Source organism: Saccopteryx bilineata, chromosome 3 (assembly GCF_036850765.1).
Source record: "Saccopteryx bilineata isolate mSacBil1 chromosome 3, mSacBil1_pri_phased_curated, whole genome shotgun sequence".
Taxonomy (NCBI): domain Eukaryota; kingdom Metazoa; phylum Chordata; class Mammalia; order Chiroptera; family Emballonuridae; genus Saccopteryx; species Saccopteryx bilineata.
In genome coordinates, this window is record NC_089492.1 from 276,977,815 (window position 1) to 276,992,465 (window position 14,651).

Here is a 14,651-nt window from a genome sequence, read left to right on the forward strand (position 1 = left end):
AAGAGTCCGCTCAGGTGCCTGCATTTGCTCACAGGAGGGAGACGGTGGCCAGACCCCTTGGCTGATGGGTTTTCCCATGGTCAAGACCTGTCAGATCTGGGCAAAGGTCTGGAAGAGGGAAGGGGGAGAGCAAGCACACACGTTCTCCCTGGGAGGAAGGGAGCATTCCGGAACACTGCTCTGAGGGTGATGCTCTGGAGGCTGGGGTATCACAGTGAATGACCCGGGTCCTGGCCTCTGACTCAGCCTGGTTTAGGCTCCCAGAGGCAAAACTGGGTTCTGGCCATCTGAGGGCACTCAGGAACCTCAAAGGGGCCTACTGGCCTGGAAAGTACTGGATATCTTGGGGCAGAAGGAGAGTGGACAAGTGGGCAAGAGAATTCTGGCTCGGTAGCCTCAGAGCTTACTTCTTGCTCAATCTGCTGCTTTCAAAAACAGCCCTGTGGCAGGGGATGCCTCCTCACCTCTGCCTGAATCTCACCCAGTCTACCGATGGCCCAGATGGCCCTGTGGCAGTTGGCTTTCGTGAGGCCTGGCAGTAGGTGGGAACTCTGTTCAGGGGGAAGAGGGAAGGGTGTCAATGAAAACCATATAAAAATCCAGAAATGTGCATATAAAATCTCGCCCTTGGTGTATTGCCTAAGTCAGTAAGCAGAAAGCACCTTCTTCCTGGAGAAGGATCAAGTCCTCAAAAGGTAGGAAATGTCAAAGTGTCACTTCATTGTCATTAAAAAAAAAAACAACAAAAAATACCCCCCAAAACAAATTCACCCCTGACCAAAATACCCCCAGTCCACGAATCGCTGTAAACAAACCCAGATGCAGGATCAACCCTCCTCGGTGGCAGTCGTAGCTGATGGCAGTCACTGCAGCATCAGTCCTCCAGGTGGGGGCTGTCGGGAGTGGGCACCCAGTGGGCCGGGGCCGCTGGCTGTGCACGTGATATGGACATGTTGCTGCAGTCCTAGTGGGCGGCCAGTCTCTGGAAGGAAGGCTGACCTTTCTGGTGTCCCTGTGTTCTCCCTGACCCAGGAAGACAAGAGTCCCTTTCCAGCCCCATGAGCCAACAGGAGAAACAAGTCTCTTCCATTAGAGTTTCTAAAATATTCTCCAAAGACAGAAAAATTCTTCTGTTTGCCTAGTGGCAGCGGGAATGGATGTTCCCAGAGTGGTTCCCATGTGGCTGCCCGTCTGTCCGCCTGGCACGTGGCTGTTGAGCAAGGCCTGGAAGAGCGGCCTGGGGACAGGAGAGAAGGGTGGCCCTGGTGTCTCCCTTTCACATTTGTTTTCCTGAAAGTGTTTCTTGGCTCTGGCCAGGTCGCCTTCCCAGAGGGAGTTGGAGAGAAACTGCTTTTGGTCTCCAATTGGACGAATTGCATGAATCTCCCAAGCCCTTTTTTCCCCCCCAAGAACAATGATCGCTTTCCTTATGAGAATCTTCTTTAAAAAATATTCCTTGTATTTCCCGCCCCCTCCCAGGATCTATTTTCTTTTGTCCCCATTCCCTTTTTTTTTCCATCATCTGAGTTGCACGTGTTCTTGGTGACGTCTCTCGGCTGGTGCGCTGCTTGGTTCTTCCTGTGGCCGTGGCCTCCTGGCAGGCGGCTGACCCGTCGGTGGACGGAGAACCAAGGGGGCCAGCGTGTGGGGTGGAAGGGGTGGGGCCTGGAGGAAGAGGTGAGCTGAGGCAGGTGAACGTCAAACCTCCACAGATTGGATCTGGTTCATCTGTGCCCGCATCACCTGGATACTGTTCAGGATTTTTTTCTGGTGGCCGGCCAAGGTGACCCCAACCCGAAGAATGTCCCTTTGGGAGAGAAGCACGTGTGTTAGGGAAGTGTGGGGGTAGAGGGGACCTTGGGCCACGTAGAGAGTTGCCCCTGCTTCTCCAGGGGTTTCCTGCTAAAGAGAGCAAGGGTAGGGGTGAGGGGCACGGGGGAGTGGGTGGGTATCCGCCGTGAAGTGAGTGACTACGTGAGTCAGAAGGAGCAAGTGGGCGGAAGTCATCAGGGCACTGAGGTGCGCGTGTCTCCTCTGCTTCACGAAAGGGGGGGTGAACCTGCGTTTAATAGGTACCCACTCGCTCTATATCTCCTGTGATCTTCCTGCAAACCCTCAGTTTACAGAAGAAAACACGGGGGCTGAGGGAGGTTTTGTGATTTGCCCGAGGTCACACAGCCAGTAGGTGGCAGGCAGACCTAGGTGTTGATCAGAATGTGACTCCAAAGTTGGCCATCTCATCCCTTGGTTCCCACATTCCTGCTGGGATCCTGTCTATTTTTCACTCTCCAGAGCTCCCTGCTTGGAAGGGTGGGTGGAGGCAGCTGGGCACTTACTCCATCATCATCTGTGACACGACGTCGAAGGAGGTGAAGCCGGCATTGGCAAAGCTCTCCTTGTACTGCCCCATCTTGATGGCCTCCAGCCACTCGTCCACCGTGTTAAAGCTGGTGTAGTCAGGGATCGTGCGGTCCAGCAGGGGCAGGTTGATTCTAGGGGTGGGGCACGCAACAGAGGTGGTCAGGGCACGTGCTGGTGTGGGGGGAGGGTAAGGATGGGCTGCAGGTTACCTGTGTGTGTGTATCCATCAGTGCGAACTATGGATCTGAGTATTTCTGGGTAAGCAGGTGTGATTTTGAACCCATGTAAATGTACACACATGTGTGTGTGAGTATGAGAGTGAATGTGCAGGATTCAAAGTTAGGGCCACCTGGAAATTCTGGGGAAGCCCCTGCAGGGACTGCAGGGAGACTGGACCACACTTGAAGCCAGACACACTTCTCCACTTCTTATTTCAGCAGGAGAGAGTTCGGCTGGCGCTGGACTAATTGCTGATGGTTACCTGTCTCCTCCCCCAATGCCATCCTTCATGCTTGTCTACCCTTACCCTGGCTGTGCTGTAGGAGGCTGATCTTGTGGACCATATCTCCAAAGTCCAGACAAAGCTGATGCACTAATGGGAATGACTTCCTGGTTGGCTCTGAGTGAAATGACCCTCATTTGAGCTTAAAGCTCACTGTATTTACATCCTGAGTCAGGAGGTGCTGACTCAAGGTGAGAAGGGACAGGTAGAGACAGACACTAAGATCTGGCCACAAGAACTTGGCAGGTGGAAGACTTGGACCCAAAGGGTCTCTGTACAATGCCCTGGTAGCACAGTTGGTTAGAGCATTGTCCTGATATGCCAAGGTGTGGGTTTGATCCCTGGTCAGGGCACATATAAGAATCAACCAATGAGTGAGTAATAAGTGGAACAACAAATCAATGTTTCTCTCTCTCTCTCTCTCTCTCAAAATCAACTTAAAAATTAAAAAAAAAAAAAAGAGTCTCTGGACATAACCAGGCCTGGACCCTAAGGACACTGACTGAACACCTGCCCCTCAGATCCCTGTGTGATTGCCGGTCCTGGAGAGTACAAGGTCATGAGTGGGGCCTGTGACAGCGCCAAGCAAGGCGGTGGTGGCGATAGGCCTGTCAGGGTCCACTGGGCACATGTGTGTGTGGTGAGTATGTACTCCTGAATGGATGTGTGCTCAGGTGCCTATGGATGTGTGTAGGTGTGTTTGAGAATGGGTGTGCATCCATATGTGAGATTTTGTGTGTGTGAGTGTATGTGTGTGTGAGAGAGACAGAGGGAGAGCAAAGCATGAGCATTTTTGTCTATGTTCATGCAAATATGTAGGACTATGTTCTTGTGTGCATGAGTGTGTGGATATAGGCTATGTTCTTGCACGTGTGTATGTGTATGTGTACGTGTGTGTATGTGCGTGCATGTGTGGCTGTGTCAGGGAGGATGCAGATGCAAGTTAGAGAGTACAGGTGTGACTGTGAGGGTAGTTAGGGAGGAAACTTAGCAATGAGTAAATCTATTCACCAACCAAAATTCTGCTAACTTTTGTTAACTGTTGTCCATCTGACCATACTTTAAAAGTGCTTCCTCTACCACCCAGTGTGCACTGTGTCCTGCACTCCCCTGCATCCCAAGGCAGTGCAGATGCCCAAGAAACCATCCTTCCCAGTCCTAGGTGGAGCAGGGTGGGAGGGTATTTTGAGAGGGTAAAGGCCAGTGGGGGCGGAGCCATACACAGAGGGGGTGGGGCCAAGGCAGAGAAGGCTGGGCATACCCAGAGGAGAGGGGAGCCATGGCTTTGAGGCTGTTAGGGTTGCGGATCATCTTGTCCAGCGTGTTGACGATCTGACCAAACTTGGGCCGGTGGTTGCGGTCCTTCTGCCAGCAGTCCAGCATGAGCTGGTGCAGGGCACTTGGGCAGTCCATGGGCGGTGGCAGCCGATAGTCCTGCTCTATGGCGTTGATTACCTGGGGACAACACAGGGACTGAGTGGGGTTGGGTGGGTGGGTAAGAGCATCTGCACACAGGCCTGGCTTATCTTGCCCCCAGGGCATTGCAGAACACTCCTATTTTGTGGACCTTGCCTGGGTTCCCACCAGGTATAGCCTTAGTCTGACCTGGCAGCTGGGGGCTTGCCCTCCCTGCCTGCCCCAATCTGGGGAAATCAGGACCCTGAGATAGCCTCTGCCTCAGGATCACCCTCCCTCCCATCTCTGAGCCCACTCCTGGCTTTGATGGCCCTGAGGACTCCTCCTCCTGGCCCTGGACCCCAGAGTGACCACACTCTTGATTTCAGCACCATTTATAGATCCAGGTGAGAGATGTCTTCCTTGTCAGGCCTCACAGTGTGGCCTTGTAAACTCCTCCCTCACTGCCCCCACCTGGCTCCTCTGTCAGGGAAAGAAGCTCCAACACCTCTCTCCAATCTGTCCTGCTGTCAGGGGCAGGCTCATCTTCCCCAGCTTGACAGGGGGTCACCCTCCTGGCTCAAGGAACTTCTTCAAGCTCTACCTGTTCTGAACTGTTGCAAATTGGAATTCCTCGAGTTGACTTTCAAATACCCCATTATTAAACCTCACCAAACTTTCCAGCTAGCTTTCCTCTCCACTGCTCCCCACTACCCCTCATCATTCTATCTCTGGGCCTTTGCACAGGCTGTTCTTTCTGCTGGAATCTGTTACAGCCCTCTACTGTGTGAGTCCCCCCATTTCGTGAAGACTTTCTGGCTGATCTTGGCCATGCTGCTCTTGTCTCAATACCCGCCTTCTCCAACTTAGCACCTGATCATAAAAGTTCCTGATAATTTCATCTGCTTCCCAGAATAATCGTATTGCCCCCAAATTAAGCACCTGACAGGCGGACATAGTCTCATTCAGGGCTGACCACAAGGTGAATGCATCTTAAAGATTCACTGACTTGTAAATGGTGGGCCTTTCCCACTCATGATCCCCTGTAGAGTCCTGACTCCCAGGCAGACATTTGAATTAGCCATAATCAGGCTAGGAGCTGCCCCGCCCAGGATCTCAGATATCTCACTCCCATGCTCTGGGAGATCAGTAACAGGCCAGGAATGCTGGGTCTTCCCCTCCCCAATTTGGCTGGCCAGAGAGCTCTGTCTCAGAGACTTACGTCCTGGTTGGTCATGTCCCAGTAGGGCCGCTCTCCATAGGACATCACCTCCCACATGACGATACCATAGCTCCACACATCGCTGGCCGAGGTGAACTTCCGGTACTGGATGGCTTCTGGGGCCGTCCAGCGGATGGGGATCTTCCCACCCTGTGCAATAGAATGAGGAGAGTTGATGGGTGGGAGGCTGACTGCTCTGGCTTCTGCTCTCAATATGCCACACCATAGGCCCTGTGCTGTACCAGTTGTATGAAGCATCTTATTGTTCCCCAAACACACTATACTGCTTCAGACCTCTGGGCATTTATTTGCACATTCTGTTCCTCGGCATGCACTGCCTTTTTCCACTCTGTCATCCGGAAACCTCCTTCTCATCTTTTAGTCCCAAAGAATGGCTCGCTCTGTTTAATCCTACAACTGTGCCCCCTATCTCCCATATCAAGGAGGCACTTTTCAGACAAAGCAACACTCAGATTATTTGCTACTTGCCTGGCTTCGACTATGCTATCTCTGAGTTATTGGAGGGCAAGGACTGTGTCCTATTCCTTTCTGTGTAAAACCCTTCAACAACCTTGACCGCTTTCAGGAGGGTTGTGAGCATGGGCATTCTGGATCTCAAAGATCTGGCCCTGCCAACCTGCAGCACTCTTGCTCGCCACCTCCCCACTCCTAGCCCAGATGCCCGTATCACCGGGCCATGAGAACGCACCTGACAAACTTGCACTGGCCCTTCAGCTTTCAGCTCAGATACCACCCCCTCTAGCAAGCCTTCCTCTGCCTCCCAACGCTGGTGTCCTGGCTCATAGCCCTGTCCCACCACGTTGCTCTGTATGTATGTGTCCCCACCAGCCTGAGAGCTTCATGAGGGCAGGAAGCGTGATTATGTCTCTGTATCCCCAGGGCCCAGCACAGTGCTTGGCATGAGCAGGTGTTGGTGAAAACCTACTGTGGGAGAGATGGATGTTTATGCCCTCTTCCCTGGCACTGTGACTCCAGTGCTCCCTGCCTCCATCTTACCAGGGCGCTGGTATAGGTGGGGTCTGAGGTGTCATCCTCCAGAAAGCGTGAGAGGCCAAAGTCAGACACCTTGCAGACCAGGTTGCTGTTGACGAGGATGTTGCGGGCGGCCAGGTCGCGGTGGACGTAGTTCATGTCTGCCAGGTACTTCATGCCGGCCGCGATGCCCCGGAGCATGCCCACCAGCTGGATGACTGTGAATTGCCCATCGTTTTGCTTTGGGAGAAAATGCAGAGTAAATGGAAGGATATGAATCAGACTCTAGGTCTTCTTCACAATGGGAAACCAGAACCTTGCCACCGTGGCCTCGGCTCCACGTGGGAAGGACTCAGGGGCTTGGGAACCTGAGGGCCAGGAGAGGCCAGTTTCAGGGTGGTGGAGAGAACAAAGACTGCGCAGCAGACACCGCTGGTTTGAATCTGGCTCTACCCCTTGCTGGCTATGCAACCTTGGACAAGTGAACTAGCCTCTCTGAGTCTCAGTTTCCTCATCTGTGTGTTTGTGTGTGAAATGGGGATACGTAACACCCACCTCTCAGTGCTAAGTTAAATAAGAGGGGGCATAGGAGGGACCTGGCACCTGCTGCTTGAGAAATATTTGCTAAATGGCAACTAGTCCAATGGCATGGTTTTGACTCCTCATCCGTGCTCTTTGACTATCTGGTTGACTGTGACCTTTCAGGGGGCCGGAAACTTTCCTCTGTTGGTCCTGTGCCGAACTCCTCCCCTTGGCCTATAGTGCTTTGAAAGAATCCAAAATTTGGTGGAAATTCTGAACAAGGGGTCAAGAGATCTGGTTCCAGTCCTGGCTTTCACCTTGACCCTCTGGATGATCCTGGGCAAACTCTGTCTCTCTTTGAGCCTCAGTTTTCTCTTGTGCATAATGAGAAGGCTGTCTAAGAGCATTTAGGTTGTATCCTAACTGATTGACTGGCTGTAGTGTCCTGGATTAAGAAGGATTCTGAGATTTGCTTCTGGATGTGGCTGGGGAGATTTCTGGGATTGATTAGCAATGCCTGCCATGGGTAAAGGAATGGAAAGTGGAAATATGCTAGCCATTTCTAATCTAGATCTTTCCAGAGACCCTTTCAGGTTCTGACAGTAGGAAGCTATGTCTGCTACTCCTTTCCCTGCCCCACCAATGGTCCCTGGAATTCTTGGCTTCCCCTACCCGGAGGAAGGAGTCCAGGGAGCCATTCTCCATGAACTCAGTGATGATCATCACGGGTGTGCTCTTGGTGACAACGCCCTCCAGGTGAATGACGTTGGGGTGGTCGAACTGGCCCATGATGGAGGCCTCGCTCAGGAAGTCTCGGCGCTGCTTCTCAGTATAGCCCGACTTGAGTGTCTTGATGGCCACAAAGATCTCTCTCTTGCCTGGCAGTTTCAGGTGACCACTGCATACCTCGCCAAACTCCCCTGGACAGACACACGGAGAGAGGCAAGATGTCACTTGCCAGGTGAAAGTGTCATCTCCCTGTTCCCTGTAACCTCCACTCCTGGGGCCTCCTCAAAGGTCAATTCATCCTCTTGGACACTGAACCCCTTGTAGAATATGGGGGCCCTAAAAAGTCCCAGCCACCTTTGAGAGTAAGAGTAAACCCTTCACGGTTGTCCCATGGCATTTGGATGGGCATGGGGTGAGGATGTAGAGGAAACTGGGGAGATGGACGGAGGGGCATGGGATGAATGGTGGGAAGGACAAAGCACTGGCCTGAGTCCAGAGAACTGGGTTCCAGACCTAGTTCCACCTCTGATGTAACGTGCAAGGCTCCTTCCCAACCCCACGCCTCAGTTTCCTTATCTGTTGATGAGGTAGTTTTACTGGATGGCCTTTGGGGGCCTTTTCCACCTTGGGCATTCTGAGGGTTCTCTGAGGCTCCTGCTCCACATCCTACCCTCTGTCCCAAGAGTATGCATTGGGGTGGTCAACCCACAGATGGCTGAGGCCATAGTACCTGGAGGGTACCAGCCACCTACCTGCTCCGATCACCTGCTCAATTTTGACACAGGAGATGTCAATTTCCTTGGCAAACTCCCGCACTGCCTCATTGGGGTCCTCGTAGGTGAAAGGGTCGATGTAGATCTTCATGCCTGGGGTCACTGGGGGATAAGACCAGGCTTGGTCACATGCACAGACTCAAGATGTGGACAAATGGAAAGGCGAGAGCCAGTCCATCCATGGAGGGAAATATGCTCCCATGTGACCACCCCCCTAAGAACTGGGCAACCCCCTACAGATCAGTTGACCTCTCTAGGCCTCGGTGAGCAGATGGGTACTGAGCAGAAGGGTGAGGGAACAGATTGCTCATCAGGGATAGCAATAGGTCCTAGCTATTCTTCCAACTCTAATGGACTAGTAATGACTTCCTGGAGTTGCTAAAGGACTGTCAGCATTGATTAGCAATGTCTGTTATGGGTGCAGGCATAAAAGGAAAAAAGGATAGATGGGTTTGTCACACTTGTGATAGAGAATCAGGGGGCCCAAAGTAAAGGAAGAGAAGTCAAGAAGGGAGAGAATTGTAACGAAAACAGGAAGATCAGGCAATAGACTATGCTCTTGGGCCTCTGCTAATGAGGTCTCCTTATCTTTCAAGGCCTAATTCAAGCCTCTTCACCCCTCAGAAGACTCTGGCTGCCCCAACCCTCCCAGGAAGCCCCAGAGCCTGCAGGTCTGTCTTACCAGGGTCTGCATGGCCCCTGGGACCGCCTTCTGGGTCCCCCACTAGCCAAGTCTTAAATCTTTCTGGATCTCATATTTCCTGTTGATCAGCGTGAAGCAGGACATGGCCATATTAATTTCTGATCTGATATGAATTTTTATTTTTTGATGCAGAGGAAGGAAGCAGGTGACTTGGATGGCAAAGATCCAATTCTGACCCCAGAACTGGATCCACAAGTGTTGAAAGAAGGGAAAGATAACCCATCCCACATTGCCCTTCTAGGTAACTGGTCTTCTGCCACCCAGACCACCTGGCCCTCTCCTAGCTTGGGTTCCCTCTAGCTTCCCCAGCTCCCTGCCCACATTCTTCCACTGCTCTGGGAGCTAAGACATTTTGGCAGCAGTTCTAGGAGCTGGGAGCTGGAGTCCCTGGGCCATAGTAAGGCTTGGCTGGTTGGTGAGTGGGGCCATCAACCCTGCTCAGCTGTGTGACCCTGGACATGTTAGTTGACCACCCCCAGCCTCTGTTTCAGACATTCTAGGAATCTAGGAGGCGGAACCTCTAACAGGGGTTGGCAAACTGGCCCTCTGTCTGTTTTTCAATAAGGTTTTACAAATAAAGTTTTATTGGAACACAGCCACACATGGCTCTTTGCCTGTGGCTGCTTTTATGCCACAGTGGCTGAGTTGAGTAGTTAAAACAGAGACCATAGGGCTCTAAAGCCTAAAGTATTTACTATCTGACCCTCTACAGAAATGTTTGCCAACCACATATGAATTTTATTTTGGATTATTTGTCTGTCTAGCCCTTTAGGTCAGGGTTTCTTAATTTGAGTTTGTGAACAACTTAGCAGTCCCAGGGTGGGTTTTGGGGCAGGGCAGGGGGTGGAGTCTGACAACCTCTTAAAATGTAATGCATTTATTATTATTGCCTTTAAATTTTTTATTGATTGATTGATTTTAGCCTGAGAGGAAGGGAAAGGGAGAGGGAGAGAGAGAGAGAGAGAGAGAGAGAGAGGAACTTCGAGCTGTTCTTGTATGTGCCCTGACCCAGGATCAACCCAGCAACCTCTGCACTTCGAGATGATGCTCTAGTCTAACCAACCAAGCTATCCGGCCAAGGCTTATTATTGCCTTTTTAAATTAGAAAAGTAATTCCTGTTCTGTAAAGTCTGAAAATTTTGGAAATAAATATTGTTGAAAGTAAAAGTTCTCCAAAATTTATCCCTGAGTATAGATTTCTGGATTTTCTTATCTTTTCATTTTATATACACACATATGCAAACTTTTGTTTCTCTGGCTGTGGGATCCAAAACTTTCAGCAGTCTCAGAGGAGCCTGAGACCTGCCCCCCAAAGAGGTTAAGAACCACCATCCTAGACTGTGGGAGGCTCGGAGGAGGGGGTAGGTATGTAGTCTTTTCTCATGCCTCCCTCCCCTGGGCACACGGCATAAAGCTCTGCACACAATAAGCCCTCCATGTCTGTAGCGCTGAGCAGAATCCAGATAACAGAGATAGAAGAAGAACAGCAGTTGCCACTTACTGAGCCCTTTGCGCCCGACACTGTGCCAGGCTCTTGATATGCATTAGCTTATCTCCGCCTGATGACTCTTGAATCATTATTCTCATTTCACACACAAGGAAACTGCAGTTCAGAGAGGCAAGTCATCTACCCAAGGCCACATAGCTAGCAAATGGCACAGCCAGGATTTGAACTCAGGTCTGTCAGACTTGAGCCAAGGGCTCTTAAACATTATGCACACTGCCTCCTGGATGCAGTCCAACCAAATCTGGTCCATGCATCGTCCTCCTGGAGTATTCAGTCATGACTTCTCCTTCCTTCCCCAAGCCCGCCTTCCTCAGAGAGGGGACACAAGCTCCCCGGTGGTACTCGCTTTTTTGCTCTGACTAGTGACTGGCCCGTGGGTCTTGGGGACTGACTTTTAGCCTCCCTCCTAACAGAACTGGGGGAAGCCCTTTCTGCCGGGTCAGCTGGGATGACGGAATGGGTCGGCTCAGGGACTTAAGGAGAAGCACACTAGGAGCTCAAAGCCTACTTGGGTGCTGCCAACTGATCAGACGCCATCCCCAAACCTTGGCCAGGCGTGTTGGTCAGGAGGCTCTTCATCTCTTAGAGGACAAGGGCAAGTGCCTTCACTTGGCATTCGAATCTCTTATGGGCCCCACTGACAGCTCCCTGGTCTTCTACATGCCAGCAAAAAGGAATTATTTACCCAGAGGTCCCAGATACACCTCATCATTTCTTGCCTTTGTGCTTTTGTTTATGTGGTCCCTCCACCTGGAACACCTGTCTCTTCCTTTTTGTGTCCAGATCAAATGCCACCTCCTCTGTGAAGCCTGCCTGTATTCCTCCAGTGGAGACCCATGATGCTTTCTCCTCAGGCTCCTGCAGCTCTGTCTCCACACCTACTCCTATGGCCCTGATGTCTGCATGACTTATATGGCTTTTTAAACTTGTATCAGGTCTCCCAGACACGCATGCCCACACCCCACCACCCTTTTCTGGAACACTCTACTGCCTGGGAGGGCTTACTTTACCCTTGTTCCTCCAGGGGGACAGAGGCTGTGTCTGTCTCGTTCATGCTAAATCCCAGGGCCTGGCAAAGAACGTGCTCTATAAATGCTTATTGAAAGAATAATAGCATCATTCACTGATGTGCCCTCTTTTTCTCTCTCCACTTCTTTGGGAATTTGACAAAAGCTATGAACCGGCTCCTTGCAAAAGCATTCGCACATGTGCACACTCACATAATCAGAATGTAAGTTTGGAATTACAGGCCCTTGAGGCTCTAGTGGTCCGTGAACCCCAAATTATAAGCTTTTGCTCCAGCATATTTAGTCTGGAGTACATATGTAAAAGTGGTACACAGCAGAAGCTTAATAGACACTTATTGAACACATGGCCCTGAGTGCAGCCATCCTGCTTCTGTGACCCTTTGGTTTCACCCCACCATGAATAGCACTATAGGCTCACAGTTCAGTGTGGCTTCCCAGGCACTGGGCTCTGTTCTAGGCACTTGACAGGTATTGACCCAATTAGTCCTAACAACCCTACCAGGTAAATGCTATTATTAGGCTGAACCTTATAAAATTGTAACTATTTGACTATTTTTGATGTACAAAAATGGCAATTTCATTTGGTCCAACCTAATATTCCTCCCTTCTCCCTTTTTTTTGGATGAAGAAACTTCTAGTGGCATAAGAAAAGTTAAATGGCCTGCCCCAGGGGACATGGACACAGACAATAAGTGGCTGAAGTGGGGTTTGAATCCAGGTAGCCTGGCTGACTCTAGACTGTAGCTGCCAGGCGACTAGTATTTTCTGCTCCTTCCCCGACCTGTCACTTGGATTCAGAGGTGAGCTCCTCGTGGCCAGAGCCTTGCATAAGGCCTGGTTCCCAGGGGTGGACGTTTGCTGAACTGACGTTGCATGAGGACCTCTGCAGGCAGAGTCGTCAGAAAACACTGGACTGTTGTTTAGATCATTTACAACTGCTAGGGCCAGCAACTGTCATCCTGAACCTAAATGGGAAGTTCAGGATAAGAGAGAAGGAATAAGGTATTCAGAGACCTGGGTTTGAATTCTGGATCTGCCAGGAATAACAGTCACACATAAACTGTATCTACTTCAGAAGGGGACTGCAAGGAGCAGATGAGGCTCCTTTTAAAGGGCATAGCAGAGTAGTTGGCCAATAGAAAGCACTGAATAAATGTTAACTGTCATAACAAAGAGTTGGCGGTTGTTAACTATTACTGTTATAAAGCACTTTAATATCCATTAATTTATTTGATTCACACAACTCTATGAAAGAAGTATCATGCCTGCTACTTCCCATATAAAGATGCCAAGGCTCAGAGAGGCCTGATGACTTCCCCCAGGTAGCCTAGGCGGCCAGTGACAGAGTAGGAATGAGAAGTCAGGCCAGCCCTCCTGGCTCCACATCCAGGCCCCACAGACCTTAGTCCTCATTCCGCCTGCTGAGCGACGGAAACCCTGAGCCTGTGAGGGTGACTTCGAGCCAGTCACGCACATCTCCGCTTCCTCCTCTGTCCTGGCCGCACAGGGTTGCTGGTGGATGTGGCAATCACAGGGCTGGCTGTGCTTTGAGAAAACAGAGTCCTGCTCAGACGCAGGAAGTGAGCCTCAGCTTTTTTTTTTTTTTTTAATCTTTTCTTTTTTTTTTTTTCTTTCATTTTTCTGAAGCTGGAAACAGGGAGAGACAGTCAGACAGACTCCCGCATGCGCCCGACCGGGATCCACCCGGCACGCCCACTATGGGGCGACGCTCTGCCCACCAGGGGGCGATGCTCTGCCCATCCTGGGCATCGCCATGTTGCGACCAGAGCTACTCTAGCGCCTGAGGCAGAGGCCACAGAGCCATCCCCAGCGCCCGGGCCATCTTTGCTCCAATGGAGCCTTGGCTGCGGGAGGGGAAGAGAGAGACAGAGAGGGAAAGCGCGGCGGAGGGGTGGAGAAGCAAATGGGCGCTTCTCCTGTGTGCCCTGGCCGGGAATCGAACCCTGGTCCTCCGCACGCTAGGCCGACGCTCTACCGCTGAGCCAACCGGCCAGGGCTGAGCCTCAGCTTTAGAATGTGTTGATCTATGAACAAAACCTGGGGTCTATTTTTAAAATAAGTCCCTGCTGTCACCTGTTTCCTTGTTACTGACTCACACTCTAAACAGTGATGCTCCCAAATGGCTCCAAGTGACAGCGTGTGCGAGCCTGTCCTATTCTAGCTCTGTCAGGTGTAGACAGCACAGTGTGGCTAAGAGCGTGTTCTCTGCAGCCAGACACCCTGGGTCCACACGCCAGCTCCCGACCTGAGCAATCATGTGACCTCTCTGTGTCTCTTCACTTATTTGCACAGCAGGAAATGAGAAGGATTAAATGAATCAACAGATGAAAAGCATTAAAACAATTCTTGGCACACAGAACACAGTCAATATGTTTAGCTACATCTACTATCATGATTTTATTACCTGGGGACTAGGAGGGAACAATATAATCTAGGACTTTTAATGTACAGGTGACTTTTGTTTCTGTGTAGTTACATTTGTCTGCCTTTTTCTTGTGACCCTTCCATTGTTTTTACACTTAGAAAGTCCCTTTCCATTCACCTATTGGTTAAACAGCTAAATTGTCTTCTGGAAATTTTAACGGTTTAGTGATTTTTACATTTATGTCTTCAGTGATTATTAAGCCCAGGAACTTTTACTTCAAACTGAATTTTACCCAGAGGCTTAATATCCAGGATTCCTTGACCTTGCCCGTTTTGCATACCCCATATCCAATCCTGCAGCAGATTCAGTGGCTCTACTTTCAAAATACTTCAGAATCCAACCATTTCCATTGCTGCCACCCTGGTTTTGCCACCTCATGGGTCTCCCCCTCTTCTGCCCTTGCCTGGCACACTTTACCCCTTCAATGCATTTCCTACATTGCAGCCAGGGAAGTCTTATCAAAACTGTAA

General features: G+C 50.8%; 1 protein-coding gene across 3 annotated transcripts in view; it reads right to left on the reverse strand.

The window, feature by feature from the left end:
* Positions 1-1,368: 1,368 nt before the first annotated feature.
* Positions 1,369-14,651, reverse strand: part of EPHB2 (EPH receptor B2) — a 193,191-nt gene continuing 179,908 nt past the window's right edge. For all 3 annotated transcript variants that reach the window (XM_066270150.1, XM_066270149.1, XM_066270148.1), the window contains exons 10-16: positions 8,477-8,599; positions 7,668-7,915; positions 6,498-6,713; positions 5,481-5,630; positions 4,125-4,318; positions 2,337-2,492; positions 1,369-1,807 (exon numbers count right to left, since the gene is read on the reverse strand). In XM_066270150.1, coding sequence (XP_066126247.1) covers positions 1,699-1,807; positions 2,337-2,492; positions 4,125-4,318; positions 5,481-5,630; positions 6,498-6,713; positions 7,668-7,915; positions 8,477-8,599 — 1,196 coding nt within the window. In that variant the 3' untranslated portion in view covers positions 1,369-1,698. The remainder of the gene's footprint in view (positions 1,808-2,336; positions 2,493-4,124; positions 4,319-5,480; positions 5,631-6,497; positions 6,714-7,667; positions 7,916-8,476; positions 8,600-14,651) is intronic.